At 32.6% G+C, this 21,874-nt stretch overlaps 1 protein-coding gene and 1 long non-coding RNA gene across 5 annotated transcripts in view; one reads left to right on the top strand and one right to left on the bottom strand.

Annotated features, from left to right (window-relative positions):
- Positions 1-21,874, bottom strand: part of LOC111507063 (mitochondrial translation initiation factor 3) — a 44,358-nt gene that overhangs the window by 11,291 nt on the left and 11,193 nt on the right. For 2 of the 4 annotated variants that reach the window (XR_012466487.1, XM_074179200.1), the window contains exons 1-2: positions 9,298-10,801; positions 85-4,707 (exon numbers count right to left, since the gene is read on the bottom strand). The exons of 1 other annotated variant lie outside the window; for it this stretch is intronic. Coding sequence is in view for 2 of the 3 variants with exons in the window: in XM_074179200.1 (XP_074035301.1) it covers positions 85-225 (141 nt within the window). In the remaining variant the exon portion in view is untranslated. Of the gene's footprint in view, positions 1-84; positions 4,708-9,297; positions 10,802-21,874 lie in introns of those variants that run through there. One more of the 4 variants, XM_074179199.1, reaches the window with a different exon arrangement.
- On the top strand, positions 14,077-16,128 carry LOC141484124 (uncharacterized). The gene is made up of 2 exons (XR_012466488.1): positions 14,077-15,720; positions 15,890-16,128. It is a non-coding gene; the product is annotated as an uncharacterized lncRNA (long non-coding RNA).

The raw sequence follows: 21,874 nt of genomic DNA, 5'->3' as shown, positions 1-21,874 counted from the left end.
AAATTAAGTGTTATGATTATATTAACATGTATTCTACGATAAATAAAATACACACAAAAAATTGCTTGTACTTGTAATACATACCTTTTCTGCATTAGTTACTTTATTAGTAGTTTTGCATTCTAAAATATGCTTGAATTTTTCAATTTCTTGTATTAAATTCATTTCTTCCTCCCGAGAAAAATTTGACGACCGAACTTTATTATTATTATTTAACATTTCCATTTCTGTCCAAATAAATCGTCCTCACAAATACAAATAACAAAAACATCAAACACCACAACTCTTAACCTTACTTATTCAAACACTGAACTTAAATACTCTCCAAATATGACAAATCTTGTCAAAATCCATGAATTCCAGGTTAACCAACATCTTAAAAATTACTTAAAAGATACTTTATGGAAAGGGCACTTTAACATTAATTATGAAACCAAATGACGGCAACAGCTACTTTAAAGGGGACTTTAGTGTAAAGTCTCCTTTCGGTGTAAAGTGGACTTTAGATATTGATTATGAAATCGGCCGTAAACAGCACGACACCGAACAGAGACAGAACCATCAAAGTACACTTACTAGGACTTATGCAACTTTCTTATTGATGTATAACGAGTGGGACTTACGCGCATTTCATACTTCCGTTTCTAGTGCCATCTAAATACTTTTTAGATAGTTATTTGATTTGAATGTAAAGATACGCTACTTCGCTAACAGATAGAGCTAAAAACTAATTTTGTGAAAAATTGGACTTATGCAATGTTCACATTAGGCCGACGATATACAGGTTGATCAAAAGTTTCCTATTTCAAGAGGTTTCCTGAGTTTGAAAAATTCACTTTATCCCTATATAAATTCCACAAGTTAATCATCCTGCCGCCTAACCTCACGTACACTGTAAGCCACAGATTGTTGCCAAAGTTTGAAGCTAGTAATTTTGAGTGAAAATCTCGAACAGAATAATTTTGAAAATTATATATATCGAGTGGTCCAACGAAAAGTATGCACCTTGCTTTTCTCCTTTTTTTTGTAACTTAACGCAAAACTGCTCGGACAGGTCAATTTTGCTTTTGAGAGGGACACATTTCAGATGTATTTTTCTACCTGTGCCTTCAACCCCCTAGCGAGGGTAACAACCCTACAATTTTAAATGGAAAGTGGGGTCAAGTGATATATCATTTGGAAGGGCACAAAATTCTCTTTCCAATGATACCTAATTTGCTGTATTTTCTTGAATAGTTATAAAAAAAGTAAGAACATTTACTCGATATTTTTGGTGTTGATGAAAATGCGGAAAAAACGGCATTTTTATCACTACTACATTCCTCAATTTCTCTCGTGCGTTTTTTGGTTCAAATAACAACAGCAGATAAGTGTACAAAAAGAATTTAGGAAAACGTTCATTGATTCAGTTCGGTTGCTTTTGAAATTGTTTCAACTTTACTGTAAAAATGGTTTATTCCATTCCTGAACGAGTTGAAATTGTTAAACTTTATTATCAACATAATAGTTGTGATAGACTTACTGCTCGCCTCTTCAATAACAGTCATCCCGGGAAAAATGTGAATGATTCGTACGTTGCCAAGTTAGTCCAAAAGTTTGTCGATATCGGATCTGTCTGTAATGTGAAACACCAGCCACGGAAACCGATCACAAATGAAGCAGTGGAAGTCGCTGTTTTGGGACATGTTGAATTGGATCATACTCAAAGTACACGTCAGATTGCTGCAGCCTCAGGTGTCTCCCGTTCGTCCATAATACGGATATTAAAAGCCTATAAATTTCATCCGTACAAAATTAAATTTGTACAGGAACTCAATGAAGATGATCCTGATAGAAGGCTGCAATTTTGTGAACAACTGAGCCAGCTACTAATTGATGATCCGCACCTATCATTCAACACGTGCTTTTCCGATGAGAGTACATTTTTTTTTAATGGAGCTGTGAATAGGCATAATTGCCGTTACTGGAATGACAGTAACCCACACTTATTCCGAGAGGTCCATATCCAGTACCCTCAAAAAATCAATGTCTGGTGTGGCATTAGGTAGTCATATCGTAGGGCCACTTTTTATTCCTGGGAATTTAACTGGTGAGGTCTACCTGAACATGCTTGAAGATACAATTGATCCTCTCATAACAGATATAATTGAAAATGACCAAAATCATAATGATGATCGGCTTCATTTCCAGCAAGATGGAGCACCTCCTCACTATATTGCTCCGGTAAGAGAGTTTTTAGATGACCGGTTTCCTGGACGGTGGATTGGAAGGAGAGGCCTCATCGAATGGCCTGCCAGGTCACCTGATTTATCGCCTTGAGACTTTTTCCTTTGGGGACACTTGAAAAATAAATCTGTATCATTGTATGGAAGCAAATGGGTCACATTTTCAGCACTTGCTGAAGTAGGATTCTACTAAGTCAATTACACATTTCAAAGTACTGGGTTGTAGTTGTTTTTCTTCATAATACCTACATGTTTGAGTGAAATACAACAAATTAGGTATCATTGGAAAGATAATTTTGTTCCCTTTCAAATGATATATCACTCGACCCCACTTTCCATTTAAAATTTTAGGGTTGTTACTCACCCTCGCTAGGGGGTTGAAGGCACAGGTAGAAAAATACATCTAAAATGTGTCCCCCTCAAAAGCAAAATTGACCTGTCCGAGCATTTTTGCGTTAAGTTACAAAAAAAAGGAGAAAAGCAAGGTGCATACTTTTCGTTGGACCACTCTGATAACCAAAGTAGATCGATTGTAATTACAAATACTTAAAAAATATAAGTTGTTTTCAATCTTTTTTGAAAATATTTAAAATGAAAACACAGAATTTTTATATTTTCAAAAATATTTTCCTAATATTCCTCATAAAACAAAGTAATTTTCTGTCTATTTTCCGTTCACTTTAGTGGTTTCGAAAAATTTCAAACAAAAATTTATAAAATTGTTATTTTTCCAAATATCTTATCATATGTTGTAATCAATAAAAATAATAGAAACAATAAGTTTGGTTGACAATTTGTTACATAAAATATAGACTTATATTATTATATAGAAATTCTTGATTCACTCATAAATTACTGCTGGTAGACCGGGAGCCCATGACAGAAATTTTGACCCCATTTTTTACCGTCTGCCTTTTTCAGAGGATATACCTATAATTAAATAACTTGCTTCGGAAATAAACTTTTTTTAAAACAATTTATTTCGTGACAATACAGTTTGGTACATTCACTAGTTTAAAAATCAAGATGAATAATGAACATTGAGGCGTTGCAGTGTCAAGTATTTATAGTGCTAATCTAAATCGATTCTTGATGGTTAGTAAATATTTTGGAAAGTTCGAAAGTCTATTTAGGAGATAATCAACCGTAATGGAATATTTGTGTGATATGAAGGTCGTTAACTGCGTTGACATAATTCCTCCTTCCATAAGATAAAACGTCCTCGTTTTTTGGTAGAATCGGGTATAATCCACGGTTCTCTTGAGGTATGGTGGTCATCTGAATCAATGGTCCTTCTTCCTTTTGTGCTTCTCGTTTGAGGAATTGAGTACTGATCCTATTCTTACATGTGCAGTAAACTAACAATACAATCACAAAAATGACTAAGATTATTGTTAATACAGATGTATACATGTGTACAATAGTATTTAAACTTGTCATTTAGTAGCTGAGCTTATTTCTCAGTTTATCTAAATCTTCCAAATGAATTTGTTTCAATGATATGACTGAACTAATGGGATATTTATCTTGGTCGATTCGTGGTACTTTGAAAGTGATATTTGAATAATGATTTTCAAATTTCTGGTCTCCAATAATTACAGTACATTTGTTTGGTGACGATACTATGCTATTATTTTGAACAATTTTTGTTTCTACATGGTCATTGCATTCTTCCAAAATTGCTTTACAATTTCGAAATCATTAATGACTTCAATGAATTTACAGGTTTTTAAATCAGATAATTGACAATCGTTTGCGTAAGGTTTCTCCATACAAATATAGGGTTCGTTAATGTTCTTGCACTGTTCACTTGTCCATAATGTTTTTGAATTTCCACTCTCCAGTAATTCATAAGGATAGGGTGAATGTAAGATTTGGAATTTGAATATTAGGTAGAGGATAAATACGTTGATAGGTGTAGTTATTAGAATTCAGGATAGGAATGAATAATATACAAGGATAGTGTTATTGATTATTACTGATTTGATTTTCGAGAATTCGACCACTTTAAATAGGTGATTTCTGTCAATATCGATTAATTGATTTGGCTGATAGGTTTCTTCTAAATGGTTAGTAATTTTTCTCGATTCATCACTCTCGAATATTTCTAAATTAGTTATTTCGCTGAAGGCTAGAGAGATTGTTCTTTGAACTGATTTTATAATTTCTAAAAGATTCTGGGCATCAAAAACGTTTTATTGCATCATCAGTTCAATACTTAATGTTTTCTATTTGTAAACAAAGTTTATGAAGTATAGGTGATAATGTATTCTGCAATCGGGAGTTGTTAACTCGAATGTCTAATAAATACGTATTGGTGACTAGCGTGTTATAATTTAATGATATTTGACTAATATTAAAATAGAAATAAAACTTATGGTAGTGATTAAGAATTTTTGCTAGGCCTAATTCTTCTGGAAAAAATCCATTTGATTTAATCTCTTCTACTTGAAGGGCCAGGGAGATTCCCAGGGGGATCGTCCTGTAAAGAAATATTTTTCTTGATTCTTTTGACTTTTCTTACATTTATATTTGCTGTTGTTTGTGTTTTTTCTCTAATTCCAGTTACTTTGTTTCCTTCAATACTGGTTACATTAACTTTTTCAAAAACGGGACCTGTTTTCCTAGTTCTAGGTTTTCTAAAGTAATAGTGAGGTTCATTCAAAGGTGGACTTTCTGTATTTTCATTACGTTTATTCAAAATAGCTGTGCCTTTTTCTAATTGTTTATGATATAGCTGTTCATAGAATGGTAAAAGTTCTTGTTTTCTTTTAGCATTATAATTTTCGTGAATTTTCTTTTTTAAATCTATTGCGTGATCATTAAGGTTGTCGTAGGGTCCGTAAAGTAAACTAAAAGGTGTATACCCCGTGGTTGAATGTACAGATTGGTTATATAGAAGGCAGGCGGTGATCATTAGATTTTGTGGGGTCTCGTTTTCGTTCTTTTCTTTTAAAATTCTAATTTTCTCCAAAAGCGTTGAATGTAGTCTTTCAATTGGCGAATTAGAGTTTGGATTATAGTTAGTAACATAGTGTATCTTGATTATGAATAGATTGCAATATTCATCGACAACTTTATTTTTAAATTCCTTTCCTCCATCACATACTATTTTAGTAGGGTGATTGTGATGTGAAAAATAATGTCTCAACTTATTGATGATTGTTATTCCTGTGGCGTCGTTAATGTGATAGGACTGTGCGTATTTTGAGAATAGGTCTATAATTGTTGAGAATTTTGATCCTTCGATACCGGATATATCTATGTGGATTACTTCGAATGGTTTTTTTGGCAAGCATTGGTCCTTGCAATGAAGTATTGTAGGGATGTCTGTCATATTTATTTTCTCGACATGTTTCACATTCGTTAATGACTTCAATTGATTTTTGTTTTCATATCTGGCCAATAATATTTAGTTTTTAATTGATTGAATGTTTCATTGATACCGTTATGATTCTCTTCAATTACTCGGTATTGTTTTTCACTCTTTTTAATGTCTTTACAAATTATATTACATTTAAAAATGTTCACACTTTCGTTAATTGAATCTTGAACAGTTTCAATATAGATTTTTTCAAAATCGGGACTATGGAAGTAAATTCCATACACGTTAGAAGGGTTGATTATTTCTTTGAGTGAATTCTTTATATTTTCTCTTTCTTGACCAATTCGTACAATTATTTTATAATGTATTTTATTGAATAGTTTCGACAATGAAATTCCGTTCCGGTCTCCTGTTTTCAATTCTATTCTATTAGTGAAATAGTTTAGTGGTTTTTCTGATATTGGTGTCGTGAAAATTGGATTTTCTATCGCTGTATGCTGGGTAGATGCACCTTCTGGTATCTCAGGACTATTTGAGAGTATTTCGTCGGCATTATCTAATATTGACTTAGTATCTTCATCTGTATCCACGTTTGGAATTAATGATACCGAATCATCGTCATTTTCGTTTGTTATATCAGAACATAATTTTTTATTAACATTGATTTCGATATGTGAGAGTACATCAGCCACAAAGTTTTCTTTACCTTTGCGGTATTTCACTTCATAATCAAATTCTTCCAATCTCAGTCTCCATTTAACAAATCTATTCAATGAAAATAGTCAAACAAGAGGTTTGTGGCCAGTTTCGATTAAAAATCGTTTTAGATAAAGATAAGGTCTGAAATGTTTAGTATTTTCTACTATCGATAATAATTCTTTTCAATAGTTGAATAATTTTTTTCGCCTGAGTTAAGAGTTTTAGAGTAGTAGTTTTAGAGTGATTATTTTGTGATAAAACTCCTCCTAATGCAATGTTACTAGCGTCAGTATTAAGTTGAAAAGGTTTGGAAAAATCTGGATAAGCTAACACAGGGGCGTTAGTTAATAATTCTTTACATTTATGGAATGTTTCTATGTATTCAGAATCGTTCAGGTTAATTTTTGTTCCCTTTTTCAAACATCTAGTAAATGGTGAAACTATTTTAGCAAAATTGTTAATAAGTCTACGATAGTAACCTATTAATCCTAGAAAGGCTTTTATTTCCTTTGTTGTAGTAGGTAACGGGTATTCTTGTACAGCATTGATTTTTGTAGGATTAGGTTTAATTCCTTCAGGTGTAATAATGTGTCCTAAGAAAGCAACTTCTTTTCTGAAAAATTCTGACATATCCAATTGAATTTTCAAATTGAATTCACGAAATTTGTCAAATATTTGTTTTAAATGAATTTTATGATCTTGAAGCGATTTTGAAAATATTACATCATCCATGTAGACAAGGCATGTTTTATGTAGATATTCTCTAAGGATATTATCCATAACTCTTTGAAATGTTGATGGAGCATTTTTCAAACCAAATGGCATACGGGTATATTCATAGTGGCATTTACCAAGGTTATCTAAAATATCATTAATTCGTGGTAATGGATATTTATCTTCCATTGTTTTCGCATTAAGTTTTCTATATAGTCTATTACAATTCGCATTTTTCTTTGTCCTGAAGCGTAAGCTTCTTTGGAACTATCCATACAGGTGACCTATAAGGTGAAATAGATGGTCTTATTATTTTATCTTCTAATAATTTTTGAATTTGGTTTTGAATTTCATTTTTCAAATGATAAGGTTATCTAAAAGATTTACAATATATAGGATCGTCGTCAGTAGTCCTTATGTTATGTTTGATAGCATTCGTAAAAGTTAATTGAGAATCGCTATTATAAAATATGTCGTTATATTCGTGGCACAATTCAAGAATAGTTTTGTATTCTTCTGGATTGAGGTGTTCTGTTCTGATATTCTTTTTAAAATCAAAGTTGTTTTATTTTCATAGGTTTTCTAATTTCCATATCGACAATTGGTTCAACATTAATCGGCTGATGAAAATGAATTTCTGATTCGTTTACTTCGATAGGTAATTCGCAGTATCCTCTATCACCATTAACTATTGATTCGGGAATATAGGTTTTTCCAATTTTCATTTCTGGAAGTGAAACTGGACCGTTTTCAATATTAATGGGGAATTTTAAGTGATTTTCCATTTTTGTGGTCTGAGGTATAAAATTGTCAGGACTTAATTCTATAAATAATGGAATTTCATTTCCTGCAATCTCAAGGGTTTGGTTTTCGTAATTTATTTTTGCTTTGAGCATTTGAAAATCATGACTTCCTCATAAAACGTGGAATCTATCGTACCATTGAATTACATGAAAGTTTATTTTGTTATTTATTCCGTATTCTTTTAAAATTGGATATGAGATATTCTTGTCGTCTTTTATTGTTGGGTTTATAGATTCAATTGTGAACGGTTGGAGAAATTCAAACTTGGAGAAATATTGTTGAGCGGAACCTGGATTTATAATACTATTACTAGCTCCGGAATCTATCAAGATTCTCAAGTTGCACTGAGGTATTATTATAAAAGGTAATTTAGGTTTTGAACAAATAATTTAAGTCACATTTGGGCTGATGAGGCAGGTATTTGAAAACTTTCTTCTTCAAAATTCTCTATTTCATTGTTTTGCAAATAATTTTCATCATGAGATTCCGCATTGAAAAGCTTTTCTGAATTGAAAGTCGGTCTTGATCTTGGTGTAAAGAAATTATTTGTACGCGGTTGTAATGTTCTTCTGGTCGTAATTGACATGGGACTGGGGTCATTAGAACTATTCTGTACAGGTCTAGGATTATTATTATTAGAATTCTGATTCCGTGAGTTGAAGTTTATTGGACCTCTAAGAAAATCATTATTATTTTGTGGCGTTCTCATAGCGCTAGGAACGGGTATTTTGGAATCGTGGTTGATTATTTGGAAAATGATATCTTGGAGTGAAATTTTGATAATGTGGTCTTTGAGGTTAGTTGTTAATATTTATATGGGGTTTTCTTGTATTAACTGGATTTTTTGGTTTATTCCTCATTCAAAAAGGGCTTGTTCGATAGAATTAATAGGCAAATTCAATAGATGTGAACAATACGGTTCTAAAATTTCTGATTTGAAAGTATTCAAGGCTTGTTCATTGTACATTATTTCTTTACAAATTCGTATATTTCTATTGGGTGTACGTATGTTTATGTGATCTAATAGTACTTGTAGTTTTATTTTAATTTTTTCAAAATATTGCTCATAAGTCTCTGAATGTATTTGATAGCATGTACTCAGACCATGAGATAAAAGTTCTTCCGATCGCGGATCTTCAAATCTACACAACAAAGCATCTTTAATTTCAGATCATTCAGTACAATTAGAGGTTATCAATATACTTCTAGCTTCTCCGGTTGACTTAGATTTGACTTGTTCGAAGAGTAATTTATTGAATAAACAATCTTCTTCTTGACTTTGTAATAATTCAATATAAGTTTCTACTTGTTTTATAAAATAAGCGAGGTTTTGTGAGCTTCCTGAGTATTCTGGCAACATATCTCTTGCCATATCGGTTTTTACTTGAGTAGGGGCAGCCATTATATTATCGGAATGTCTTGAATTCTCAAAAATTATTGGTGATCTTGATCTACTTCTACTCATAGACTTCAATTCAAAACATTTTTTTTTACTTGTAATTTATTCAAAAATGAAAGGAGAGGACTTACAGGAAAATCAGGAGTTTTCATGTGGATCCTAGGCGTAACTCGTCTCTGGTAGTTCGATGAAGTATTCTCAAGCGATGACTCTCTCGAATTCTGGGGTTCCAATAGAAGGTGGACAGCAGTTGACCGAATCTTCTTAGGTTAACGTTGATCTACAGGTGATCGATGATTCCAAATAAATCGTTGAAACGAACCGTAGTATAACTCCGTTTTGGAATCCTGTTCGCAGCGCCAATTAAATAACTTGCTTCGGAAATAAACTTTTTTAAAAACAATTTATTTCGTGACAATACAGTTTGGTACATTCACTAGTTTAAAAACCAAGATGAATAATGAACATTGAGGTGTTGCAGTGTCAAGTGCTAATCTAAATCGAATCTTGATAGTTAGTAAATATTTTGGAAAGTTCGAAAGTCTATTTAGGAGATAATCAACCATAATGGAATATTTGTGCGATATGAAGGTCGTTAACTGCGTTGACATAATTATATTTACAGCCATAAACAACAGTATTATGCGTTGAACAAAATTTTTCCCATGTTACACATGCTCCAACATCAACTATAGTTTGCATAAAAAAAAGCTTCTCTAACCACCATTTTACCGTATGCCATTCATGCAACCGAAAGGCTAGATTACGCAACCCACAAAAAAAATAATTGGCAGACGATTACATGGTGTTCTGGCTAAAGCATGAATGTTTAATTTAACCAAAAAAATGGTCAACTAAAATTAATTTTTTACTGTCTGCCAAGCACATCGTAAACTAACAATAGCATGAAATGAACGAATTTTCACAAGGCAGACGGTTTGCCGGTGTATTAATAATTTATAGACATTTGTAAATTAACAATTTTTTTACAGTGCCTCTGAACCATTTTTTACCGTATAAAACTTAGTAAGATATAAACTTCAGTGTAATAAATACGGAGAAAAAATAATGGCAGACGAATAGACCTTGTTTATAAACTGAAAAATATTTTTTAAATTGTTCAAAAAAGTAATAACTTTTACCATTATTTTACCGTCTGCTATTTTTTCCTTGCAATATATATTATTTTTAGGTAGACAAATTGTCAATCGGCAGACGAATAGATTGTGTTTATACAAATGAAAAATATTTTTTTAATTTGCAGAAAAAAGTAATAACTTTGACCAACGTTTTACCGTCTGCCGTTGTTTCTTCGCAATATATAATTATTAAGTAGACAAACTGTCAATTGGCAGACGAATCGACCGTGTTTAGACGAGAGTGGTAGACAATTTGTGATGACACAAGTGTCAATGTTATAATAATAATAATGAGTTTATTCACTATAATGATAACAACAAAAATATTATAAAATAGGGGTGAACAAACAAAGGCATCACAAAAGAAACATTTTCGAAAAAAAAGTTTCTTGTGCGTGATATCGCCTAGTATAACATGAATAAATGAATGAATAAATATACAATACATAGATAAATACACGAGTATCGTAAAAACATGAAATAAATACACAATACATGAATAAATACACAATACATAAATAAATACACAATACATAAATAAATCCACAATATATAGATAAATAAACGAATAAAATGAATAAATAACTTGACAATATATATATATATATATATATATATATATATATATATATATATATATATATATATATACATATATATACATACATATATATATATATATACATACATATATATATACATATATATATATATATACACATATATATATATATATATATACACATATATACATATACATATACACATATACACATATATACATATACACATATATACATATACACATATATACATATACACATATATACATATACACATATATACATATACACATATATACGCATACAGGCTGATTCACGTGGATGGTACATTAGACGTTTCTGGTGAACCAGACAACGGATCACTTTGAAAATTTAATGGAGGACATATTCGGACATTCTCTAGCCAACTAAAATATTTTCGACAATGCGGTGTTGCCGCTTCTATTAGAAAGCAGTAGCAACTTTGATTTTTCAAATGGAACACTCTGTATATAATATTATTTTTGGAATCTCCAACAATTGCCCGACAACTTTTCTTGATATTTCCCTATACCTATCTGTTACCGTTTTCGAAATAAAAAATTAATTTCAATTTTTTTCTTCGAAAATCATGACTTCTAAAAATGCCGATATCTTTTAGTTAAGAAGTACTATGATATCGAAATTTGGTTTGGAGTTAGGTGATACTTGGACACTTCCCACACGTCAGCCTGATCTCCGTTACTTCAATACAGGGTGGTAAAAAAATACAGTTTTTTCGTTTGCTTGAAAAAGTTGCTGAAATTTGATTATTTTAAATGGAACACCCTGTTATATTATTGAAAATTCGGAAAGCTGCTGAAATTTGCTTTCTTTCTATGTATATCATACCTAATACCTAACTAGTCAAGTTTTGGACTTATGAACATTTATTTGTGAAGATGTCCCTTCAGAATGGTATTTCCATTCGGTATTTGGTAAGCAGGCCATGATTACTATTTGACAGTAGCGTTGTGACATTCTCCTAATAATATCGACATTTTCGTCACTTCAGAAGTTGCAAATACCTTCAAAACGATGGAACAAAACTATTCAAACGAAGTTCTTATGAATTTGTTTATTATTTTTGGACAGTGTGACAAAATTATCAGCAGAACATGTAGAAAGTTCAATGAAATGTATCCGATCTACCGCCAATGAATCTCAAGAAATTTATACGAATTCAGAACAATTTCAATGCATTTGGATCAACTTTAAAAGCACCAAGAAACTTGCCTCGACCCGTAACTTTCGAAGACAACCAGATTAATGTCTTAGTATATTTTTCACGCATTTCCCGAGTCATCGATAAGAAGTGCTGAAGAAGATTTGGGTATAAAATATTCATCGGTTCAAAGAATCTTGCGAAGACATGATTATAAATTCACCAAAATTCAAGCAATGAAGCCTCAAGATCCTCAACAGAGAGTAGAATTTTGTGAAATGTTGCTGACACGCATTCAAGAAGATCCACTTTTTTTAAATAAAATTATTTGGACTGATGAATCGAAATTTTCGAGAGAAGGGATTTTCAATAGAAAAAATCGTCATTATTGGTCCAGTGAAAATCCTCACGTCACAAAAGAAGCTGGATTTCAAGAAAAATTTAGTTTTAATGTCTTCTGCATGTTGATGGACAACAAATTGAGGTACGTGATATACGAGGAGTCATTAACATCCAGAAGCTACCTGAATATTTTGGAGAATACTGTAGACAGTTTCGTGGATAATCTGCCACTCGAAGATTATCGAAACTGTTGGTACCAACTAGACGGAGCTCCTGCACATTGCACAAGAGAAGTGAGCGCAGAACTGGATAGACTATTTGACGATCGGTGGATGAGGCGCTTGGGACCATGGAATTGGCCAGCGAGATCACCCGATCTTAATCCATTAGATTTTATTTGTGGGGAATGTTTAAAGAAAAAGTTTACAAAATACCCGTGCGTTCGAGAGATGAATTGTTAGAAAGGATTGCCCAAACATTTGAAGATTTTGGATCCCAATGAAATCAGATCTGCCACCACGAAAGCAGTCAACACCCGCATTTTAAAGTGCTTGGAAGTGAACGGCCAGCGATTCGAACATATTTTGAAATATTCTACATGATTGTTTTACTTTTTTATAATTATTACATATCAATATTTCCAATTTCAAGTTTCTTGATGCTTTTTTAAAGTTTATCCAAACATATTGAAATTGTTCTGAATTCGTATAAATTTCTTGAGGTCATTGGCGGTAGATTCGGATACATTTCATTGAACTTTCTACATGTTCTGCTGATAATTTTGTCACACTGTCCAAAAATAATAAACGAATTCATAAGAACTTCGTTTGAATAGTTTTGTTCCATCGTTTTGAAGGTATTTGCAACTTCTGAAGTGACGAAAATGTCGATATTATTAGGAGAATGTCACAACGCTACTGTCAAATAGTAATCATGGCCTGCTTACCAAATACCGAATGGAAATACCATTCTGAAGGGACATTTTCACAAATAAATGTTCATAAGTCCGAAACTTGACTAGTTAGGTATAGGTATGATATACATAGAAAGAAAGGCAAATTTCAGCAGCTTTCCGAATTTTCAATAATATACAGGGTGTTCCATTTAAAATGATCAAATTTCAGCAACTTTTTCAAGCAAACGAAAAAACTGTATTTTTTTACCACCCTGTATTGAAGTAACGGAAATTAGGCTGACGTGTGGGAAGTGTCCAAGTATCACCTAACTTCAAACCAAATTTCGATATCATAGTACTTCTTAACTAAAAGATATCGGCATTTTTAGAAGTCATGATTTTCGAAGAAAAAAATTGAAATTAATTTTTATTTCGAAAACGGTAACAGATAGGTATAGGGAAATATCAAGAAAAGTTGTCGGGCAATTGTTGGAGATTCCAAAAATAATATTATATACAGAGTGTTCCATTTGAAAAATCAAAGTTGCTACTGCTTTCTAATAGAAGCGGCAACACCGCATTGTCGAAAATATTTTAGTTGGCTAGAGAATGTCCGAATATGCCCTCCATTAAATTTTCAAAGTGATCCGTTGTCTGGTTCACCAGAAACGTCTAATGTGCCATCCACCGTGAATCAGCCTGTATACATACATCCACATACACATATATACACACACACATATGACAATGAACAATATAATATAATATAATTAACCGGGAGTCGATTATGATGATTTTGATACAAAAAGTAGGAGGCATGATTTAGGTGAACTCAGACTGACTGTGAGCATTATTTATCTAACAATTCGCTTATCACATTTCTCGGGTTGCTATTTATGAAGCATTTCAGTCGTTTTTTGAACATATTAGTGCTCTTCAGAAATTTAATCTCTTCCGGAATGTGATGATAGCATTTTGGTGCAATGTAAGAAAACGATCTTTGTGTTGTTGTTTTAGTCATAGAAGGAAGTTTGTAATAGTTTTTAATTCGTGTGTTATAGTTATGAACAGGGAGTTGGTTGGAGTGTTTTGAAGTATGATATTTGATACTTGTGATGAAGAAGTATAACTGCCTCAGGTCTAAGATCTGTGATTCAGAATAAAGTTTGTCAGAAGGATATCTGAGGTTTTTAGAGTATATCAGCCTTATGAATCTCCTCTGTATCACTTCTAATTGGTTTATGTGCGTCCTCAAAGCTCCACCCCATGCTAGAATCCCGTAGCGTAGATGGCTTTCTACTAATGCATGGTATAACATTCTCATCAGGCCCACAGGTATGTTTTCTTTGAGTTTTCTAAATTTGAATAGAATGGTTCTTAGTTTCTTTAATACGTATGCTATGTGAAGATCCCATTTTAAGCGATAGTCAATGACGATTCCCAAGTATTTAATTTTTTTTACAGGTAGTATGACAAATTTTTCAGTGGTGCTTTCTATTTTCAATTCTTGGAAATCGGGAAGTCCAGGTGAGCTGTTACTTCACAATTTGGTTTTGGAAACAATTGCAGATGCTTAAATGCCACATAAATCGGCCAGGCTCTTGGCTTTCAGCTTTGCGCTGGTTTACCTGCATTCCATGCCTTAACCGGTTGTTATTTTACACCAGCTCTTTACAAAAAAGGTAAAAAAACCTTCGTCGATTTTAATGGGCAATGAAAAGTTTGAAGAAGCTTTTGCTTCTTTGGTTGCCGACACTGCACAATAATAGAAGAATTTGTGTGCCGTATGTATGCAACAACCAAAATAAGTTATCCAAAGTCTCAAGAATGGTTCGACGGTAGCCAAGCGGTTCGACGGTAGCCAGGCGCTTCGACGTGGGTGTTTTCTTCACTCACTCGAATTGACTGCCGTGTTGGTCGGTGGTTCAAGCCCTAGTCTGAACGATCGATTTTCACTTGCTATCGTCCAACCCGTGTTAGGAATCACACGTTAAGACCTGGTTAATCCTTGGCTAGCACAAGTTTCGACTTCTGAGGGTTGTCTTTCATAGAGGTGCAACAGCTGGTTATCGGGAAAACAGATTTTAAACAGATTTTTTTTTTTTTTAAGCGAAAGTTCGGATATTTGAAAGACATTACGGAGTGATAGATGACATGGAGTCTTTCAAGAAACAAGTTACATCGTTTGACGCATCCAATCTACCACCATGTGCCAGAGAGTTACAGCAACGAATTTAATGAACAACATATACAAAAAAAATATGGACCAATTCTTTTGAAAAAAATCCATCTCAATTAGACCCATTAAAATATGGCTGGTGTCACAATAGTAATGGACAGTATACATTTAACTGGTTCGAAGGACCTGATACGCCTGAAAACATTCAAGAAAATATAATTTTTTTGAATGTTAATATAATTAACATCTGCAGGTACGTCAGTATTTAGGAAATTGTTAAAACACTACCTTACGTAATTAATCGAGAAAATAAATGCAGAAGCATATATTCACATATTGTTTAAATAATTTTGCATTTTTTTCACATCCTTTAAACTGTATCACGAAAATTGATTAGATTGCTACCTTATTTTTTGTTGTAGATCGTACTGAATTTGCTCAGTTCAATGATGAGGAAGTTGCGAATTTGGGAAATGAAAGTATTGCTGAAGATCATGATGTTGGTGATGATGAAGATGATGATGATGGTGATTCAGAAGGCAGTATAACGAGCCACGTTAGCGTTGATTTGAATATTTCTCAAGAAACCATTGAATCAGATGGAAGTTATTTAATTTTTATGTCGATATTGGAATAAAATTATTGTTTAAGTATTTATGAATCTCGTACATTTATCATTATTTATTCCTCCTTCATCAAAACAACTGTTGAAAAAAATTGTAAAAGAAGTTGTGTCGTTTTAAGGGTGTTCAACACTAAAATTGATGAAAATCTCTTATGAAGTAACATTGACAATTGAGTCATAAAAAATTGTCTACCACTCTCGTCTAAACTCGGTCTATTCGTCTGCCAATTGACAGTTCATCTATTCAACAATTATATATTTGCAAGGAAACAATGGCAGACGGTATAACGTTGGTCAAAGTTATTACGTTTCTTTTTTTGCAAATTAAAAAATATTTTTCAGTTGAATAAACACGGTTAATTTGTTTGACAATTGACAATTAGTCTACTTTATAATCATATATATTGCAAGGAAACAATGGCTGACGGTAAAACTTTGGTCAAAGTTATTACTTTTTTTAACAAATTGAAAAATATTTTTTTCAGTTGTATAAACACGGTCAATTCGTTTGCAAATTGACAATTCATCTACTTGATTTAAGTTTTTTTTCATTCGCGTCTTTCTATACTTAAAACATTGCCAATTTGTTCAGAGACACTGTAAAAAAATTGTTATTCAATAAATGCCTATAAATTATTAAAACACCGGCAAACCGTCCATGTTGTGAAAATTCGTTCATTTCATTCTACTGTTAGTCTACGCTGTGCTTGGCAGAAGGTAAAAGATTGATTTTAATAAACATTTTTTTGTTAAATAAAAAATTCATGCTTTAGCCAGAACACTATGTAACCGTCTGTCAATTATTTTTTTTGTAGGTTGCGTAACCGAGCCTTCCGGTCGCATGAATGGCAGACGGTAAAATGTTTGCCAAAGAAGCTTCTTTTTAATGCAAACTAGAGTTAATGTTTAAGCATGTGTAACATAGAAAAAAAATTCGTTTAACGCATAATACTGTAGCTTATAGCTGTAAATATGTCCTCTGAAAAAGGCAGACGGTAAAAAATGAGGTCAAAATTTCTCTCACGGGCTCCCGGTCTATGGTAAAAATATTCGTGGAGGACTCAACAGAAATTTTTAGTAATCAATGGTGAATATGGTTCTAAAAGCCATCACCATCAATACATTATTTTCTAAACTTAAAGATAAAACTCCAATTAACTTACAGTCTCAAATAATCGATTCTATTCCATGCTTAAACTGTGGTAGTGAATATATTGGTCAAACGTCAAGATTGCTCAAAGACAGAATTAGTTCACATAAAAGTGATAGTAGATTACATCCTGAGAAATGTGCTCTCAGTAACCATGTGTCCAAAGAAGGTCATAATATGGACTATAATTCAACAAAAATTTTATCGACTGGAAGAAACACATCTAAAAGATTGTTTTTGGAAATGTCATTTATTTCTAATGTCATTTGTTTCGATTTCTTCAAAATATAATTTGGACAACCCAATAAATTCGACAGGTAGGTACCTTAACACAATGAAAATTCGTACTTTTTCGTTTTGGAAATGTTTGTATTGCCATAATCCTTCTTTCAAGGCTTATTTCTCCCTAATCAATTATAATTCGTAATATTTTTATAATTCTCAATCCCGGAAGTACCAAAAATATCAGTTTTTGGTCAAAATTTGATTGTTGTATAATTTGGTATGATCAAATAGCATCTCAATTCATTTACCATCTTAAACGTGTAGGCTTTGCTTGGTTTCTATGGCAGGACAAATGAATGTGTTGTTGATATCTGTTAAGAACTGCCAGACGTTTATGAACATATCAAAGATGTTATTTAGTTAAGCAAAATCAAATAGAAATTCTCTTTTGGCAAGGAATATGTATGTTGAGCTATACCCGAATCGTCGAATTCCGAACATCCAAATGTTTAGACGATTAGAAAGGAATTTGAGGGACTGTGGTGCATTTGACAGAAAGGAAACAAGAAAATGTGTGGTTACTGGAAGTGTGAGAAATCAAATAAATGGTATGAGTAAGCAAATATTTCCATATTAAAATTTACACAGTAAAAACTTTTTTTTAATTTAGGATAATGTATCTTGTTTGGATACACACATAAATTAGAAAATAGAATCGAACAAAAAATACAGAAAAAGAATATTACCACTCCAACAGATAAAACAACACAACGATGGACTGCATTCACTTACATAGGTCACCAAATGAAAACATTAACAAACATCTTCAAATCCTTGAACATCAACATCACTTATAAGCCGAACACGAAAATAACACAAAAAATAAACAGTTATGAAAAAGAAGAAGACAAAAACCGAAACGGAGTGTACACCATAGAATTCTCGGACTGCAACAAATTCTGTATCGGCCAAACCAAAAAAAAAAAGATCCAAAGGTACGACGAGCACAAAAAAGCATAACATATAAATCGAACCTCGCAACACGCGCCATACAAAAGAAAACTTTCCCCCACCAGAAAACATCAAACTCATAAAACAAGTCAATAAAGGAAACCGTATGGACATCTGGGAAAACCTAAACATCCATAAATTCAAGTCATAATTCACTTATCGAGGAACAAATACAAATCAAAACACAAGACCTAACATTGAATATACTACACAATACAATACACATTCCTAAAAACAGTGAACCTAGAGAAAATCCTAACACAAAGGATATTTACCTGATGTAACCCAAATACAGGCAAATTTACCTTCAGTACCTGCACCAAGGATTCTAACCGCATAAAAGAACAAACAAGAAGATGAAACGTTCAGTTTGAGTAGAACCAAGAAGATGATAGCACAGCCAGCTATCGAAAGCGCTCGCATATAATAAATAGAAGTTATAAAGCTTCAAATCTTTTTTGTGACATATGTTAATTTATGTCGAGGTTATCCTCAAAATATTCATCCAATTATAGTAAGTCTTTTTGACCAGAATTGCCTTCAAATTTATCTTAAAATATAGTAGTGACACATTCTATTGAACTTTTAGGTAACTTGTTATACATTTTCACTCAATTATTTATAACAGAGTTCTTGTTTTGACTACTTGCTGGGATAGGAACCTTTAATTGGCAAGCTTGTCTAGTTATGTGGTGAGGCTCAGAAGTAAAGGTATAGTCGAAGTAACCGGTATTGTACATAGTTAAAGGTGTCGGCGTTCTCAAAGGCCAAAAAACCAATATAGAGAAATAAAGCCGCTGCCAACGAGTCCACGTGGACTGAAGAATTGGCGGTTCGTATTGGATAATTTTTACTAACCGAGTTTTATGATTTGCTGAAGAGTCATAAAATTAAATTTGAAGTCATGTTACGGTGACGAATAGAATGCAAGGATGGTTATAGCAGTCGTGTTGTTAATGTTTGTTATCTGTTTAAAATATGGCGTCCTTGGAAGTACTAATAGTAATAACGAGTGTGATAACAATCAGATTTGACTGAAATTCCCTTCTCAACTGTACGTGAAATAGTCAAATCAAAAACAAACCTTATGAACGCAAGACGCGGTGTGATACGGGATTACCAAAATCTTTAGATTTTCATCTGATAAAATCATTGAAAAAACAATATACCTACGACTGTTACAAAAGCAATGAGATTCCTACAACTGAAATCATAAGGAAGAAATTGAATACTTCCGGTCATACGTGAGCTGCTGTGACAAAACTCTTCAAAATTGGATTAAAAAAACTAGGATTTAGATTTAAAATAATAAACAAACGTCAAACAGTCATGGAAATCAGAAGAATAGTGGAATTGCGTAACAAATACTTAGAACAAATAACTAAATATAGACAAGAACAACAGCAAATTTTCTATTTGGACGAAACTTGGTATGACACTCACAGTTACGAAAAGGTGGACTGATGGTCCGAGAATGTGTACGCCTAACATGCCTGCAAACAAAGGATCGCGACTAATCATTGTGCGTTGCGGAGAAAGTGATGAGGAGTGATTAATTTGTTTATATTCAAATGGTCATTACGTCTTATTTTAACTAATTTCTCAATCATCATTGCAAGAGTTGGTTGTAAAGATATTGGTCTTAGCTCTGATGGATCATTAGGATCACGGCCCTCAGGCCTCAGACCTCAGACCATTAATGTTTTAAAAAATTGCGGAAATACTCCATGCCTGAAAGTTTCGTTTATGAGTTGAACAAGAACCTGTAGAGCGCAATCTGGTAAGTTTTCAAATATTCTGATAGACAAATTGTCAGTTCCGGGTGTTTTTTTGTTGCTCAGGTTAATGATGATTCTTTTCAGTTCCCTTACATCGGTGTTATAAAAAATGCATGGTTAGTTGATTGATACTGTTTGAAGGTACATTAATAGATCTCGTATAGGTTTCAAGCTCTCAGTTAATTTCTCAAACATGGAACAGTAAAAGTCATTAATAGTGTCAGGATGTAGGGAAATATGTGGAAATTTTTGGTTATTGTTCATTTATTGACAATATTCCATGTTTCTTTCATTTTATTAGCAGCATTATTCATTCTGTCTTTGTAATATATATCTTTTGCATTTCGTATTACTCCTCTATAGATTTTTCTGTACTTATTGAAATATGTTTCAAAAGCAATACTGTTCAAGGATTCCTTATATAATGAAGAGATTTCATATTTTTTGAAGAAATTCTAATTCCTGAGGTGATCCAAGGTTTCTTATTTTTTATTTTTATTTTCTGAAGTGGAAATGCTATTTCGAAAAATACACTAATTTTTTGTGATAGATTTCGAAAGGAACTTCGTTCATGAAAACTGTCTCCCATTTGAAATTAGAGTGTGCAATTTTGTATAATTTGTTTTACTGAAAAGTTGACCAAACTGAATGTTGATATTTTTATTTCATTGGTTCATTTCCAAAGAACCCAGAATGGCATCATGATCGGAAAGATTACATGAAGTGACATTATAAACTATGTCAAGCTCATTAAAAGTGGTGCAAAAGTAATATATCAAGGTGGAAGAATAGCAGGATGATCGAGTAGGTGATTCAACATGCATTAACAAGTTTAAACGAATTTAATAGAGAAACTAATTTTTGAGTGTCTAATGAATTTTTATCTTGATTTTGGGAGGATTTTCGAAAGAAGGTACCCAAACTTATATAAGAAAATATCAACATTGAAGGACGGCGTACGCTATATTCATGTTGCAAAGATATTTCTTTTCTGGTTATGTGTACCGGACATTTCAAAAGTTTTTTCCTCTATTATATAGTTGTATTCAACAAGTTTTGAGAGACATTGAATAAAGAACTGAACTATGAAGGAGAACTATTTCTGCAAAAAATAGAAGCTACTGTGTAATCAGGAATTATTAATGACTCACCATTTTTGAGCCAGTGCTCTGTCAGGAAAACAACTTTACGGCATTTCTGGTCTCCCAGGAATACATACAATTCGTCTATCTTGTTTCTAATTGATTGTATATTTAGACACAAAAAAAAGTAAGATGTGACTCATCAGTGATGAGTTGCTAATTTATAAAAAAGAGGCATTATTACTATTTGGCAGTGAAACATCATGTTGAGTATGCACTGGTGTCTAAAAGTTGAAATCTTCATCTTCACCCATAGGTTGTGTAGCTCTGTCTTCTGTTTGGTCGTCAACAATACTATGACTGGAGAAATGGTCATTAATGTGATTCAATATCTTTCTTGCCAAGAATATTGTTCCCATATCATTGATGACTTGTCCATTTTTATAAAAGTTACTTTTTCTCGGCCCAGAATTACAATCAATCATATGTAAGGATTTAATTTGGCATAAATTCAGTTCCCTGTGCACAGTGTTTGG

The sequence above is a fragment of the Leptinotarsa decemlineata genome, unplaced genomic scaffold (genome assembly GCF_025532065.1).
Source record: "Leptinotarsa decemlineata unplaced genomic scaffold, Ldec_3_MD MMD2_tig00004433_RagTag_RagTag, whole genome shotgun sequence".
Classification (NCBI taxonomy): domain Eukaryota; kingdom Metazoa; phylum Arthropoda; class Insecta; order Coleoptera; family Chrysomelidae; genus Leptinotarsa; species Leptinotarsa decemlineata.
The sequence above is the reverse complement of the archived record's forward strand: the minus strand, read 5'-3'. Positions and strand labels throughout refer to the sequence as shown.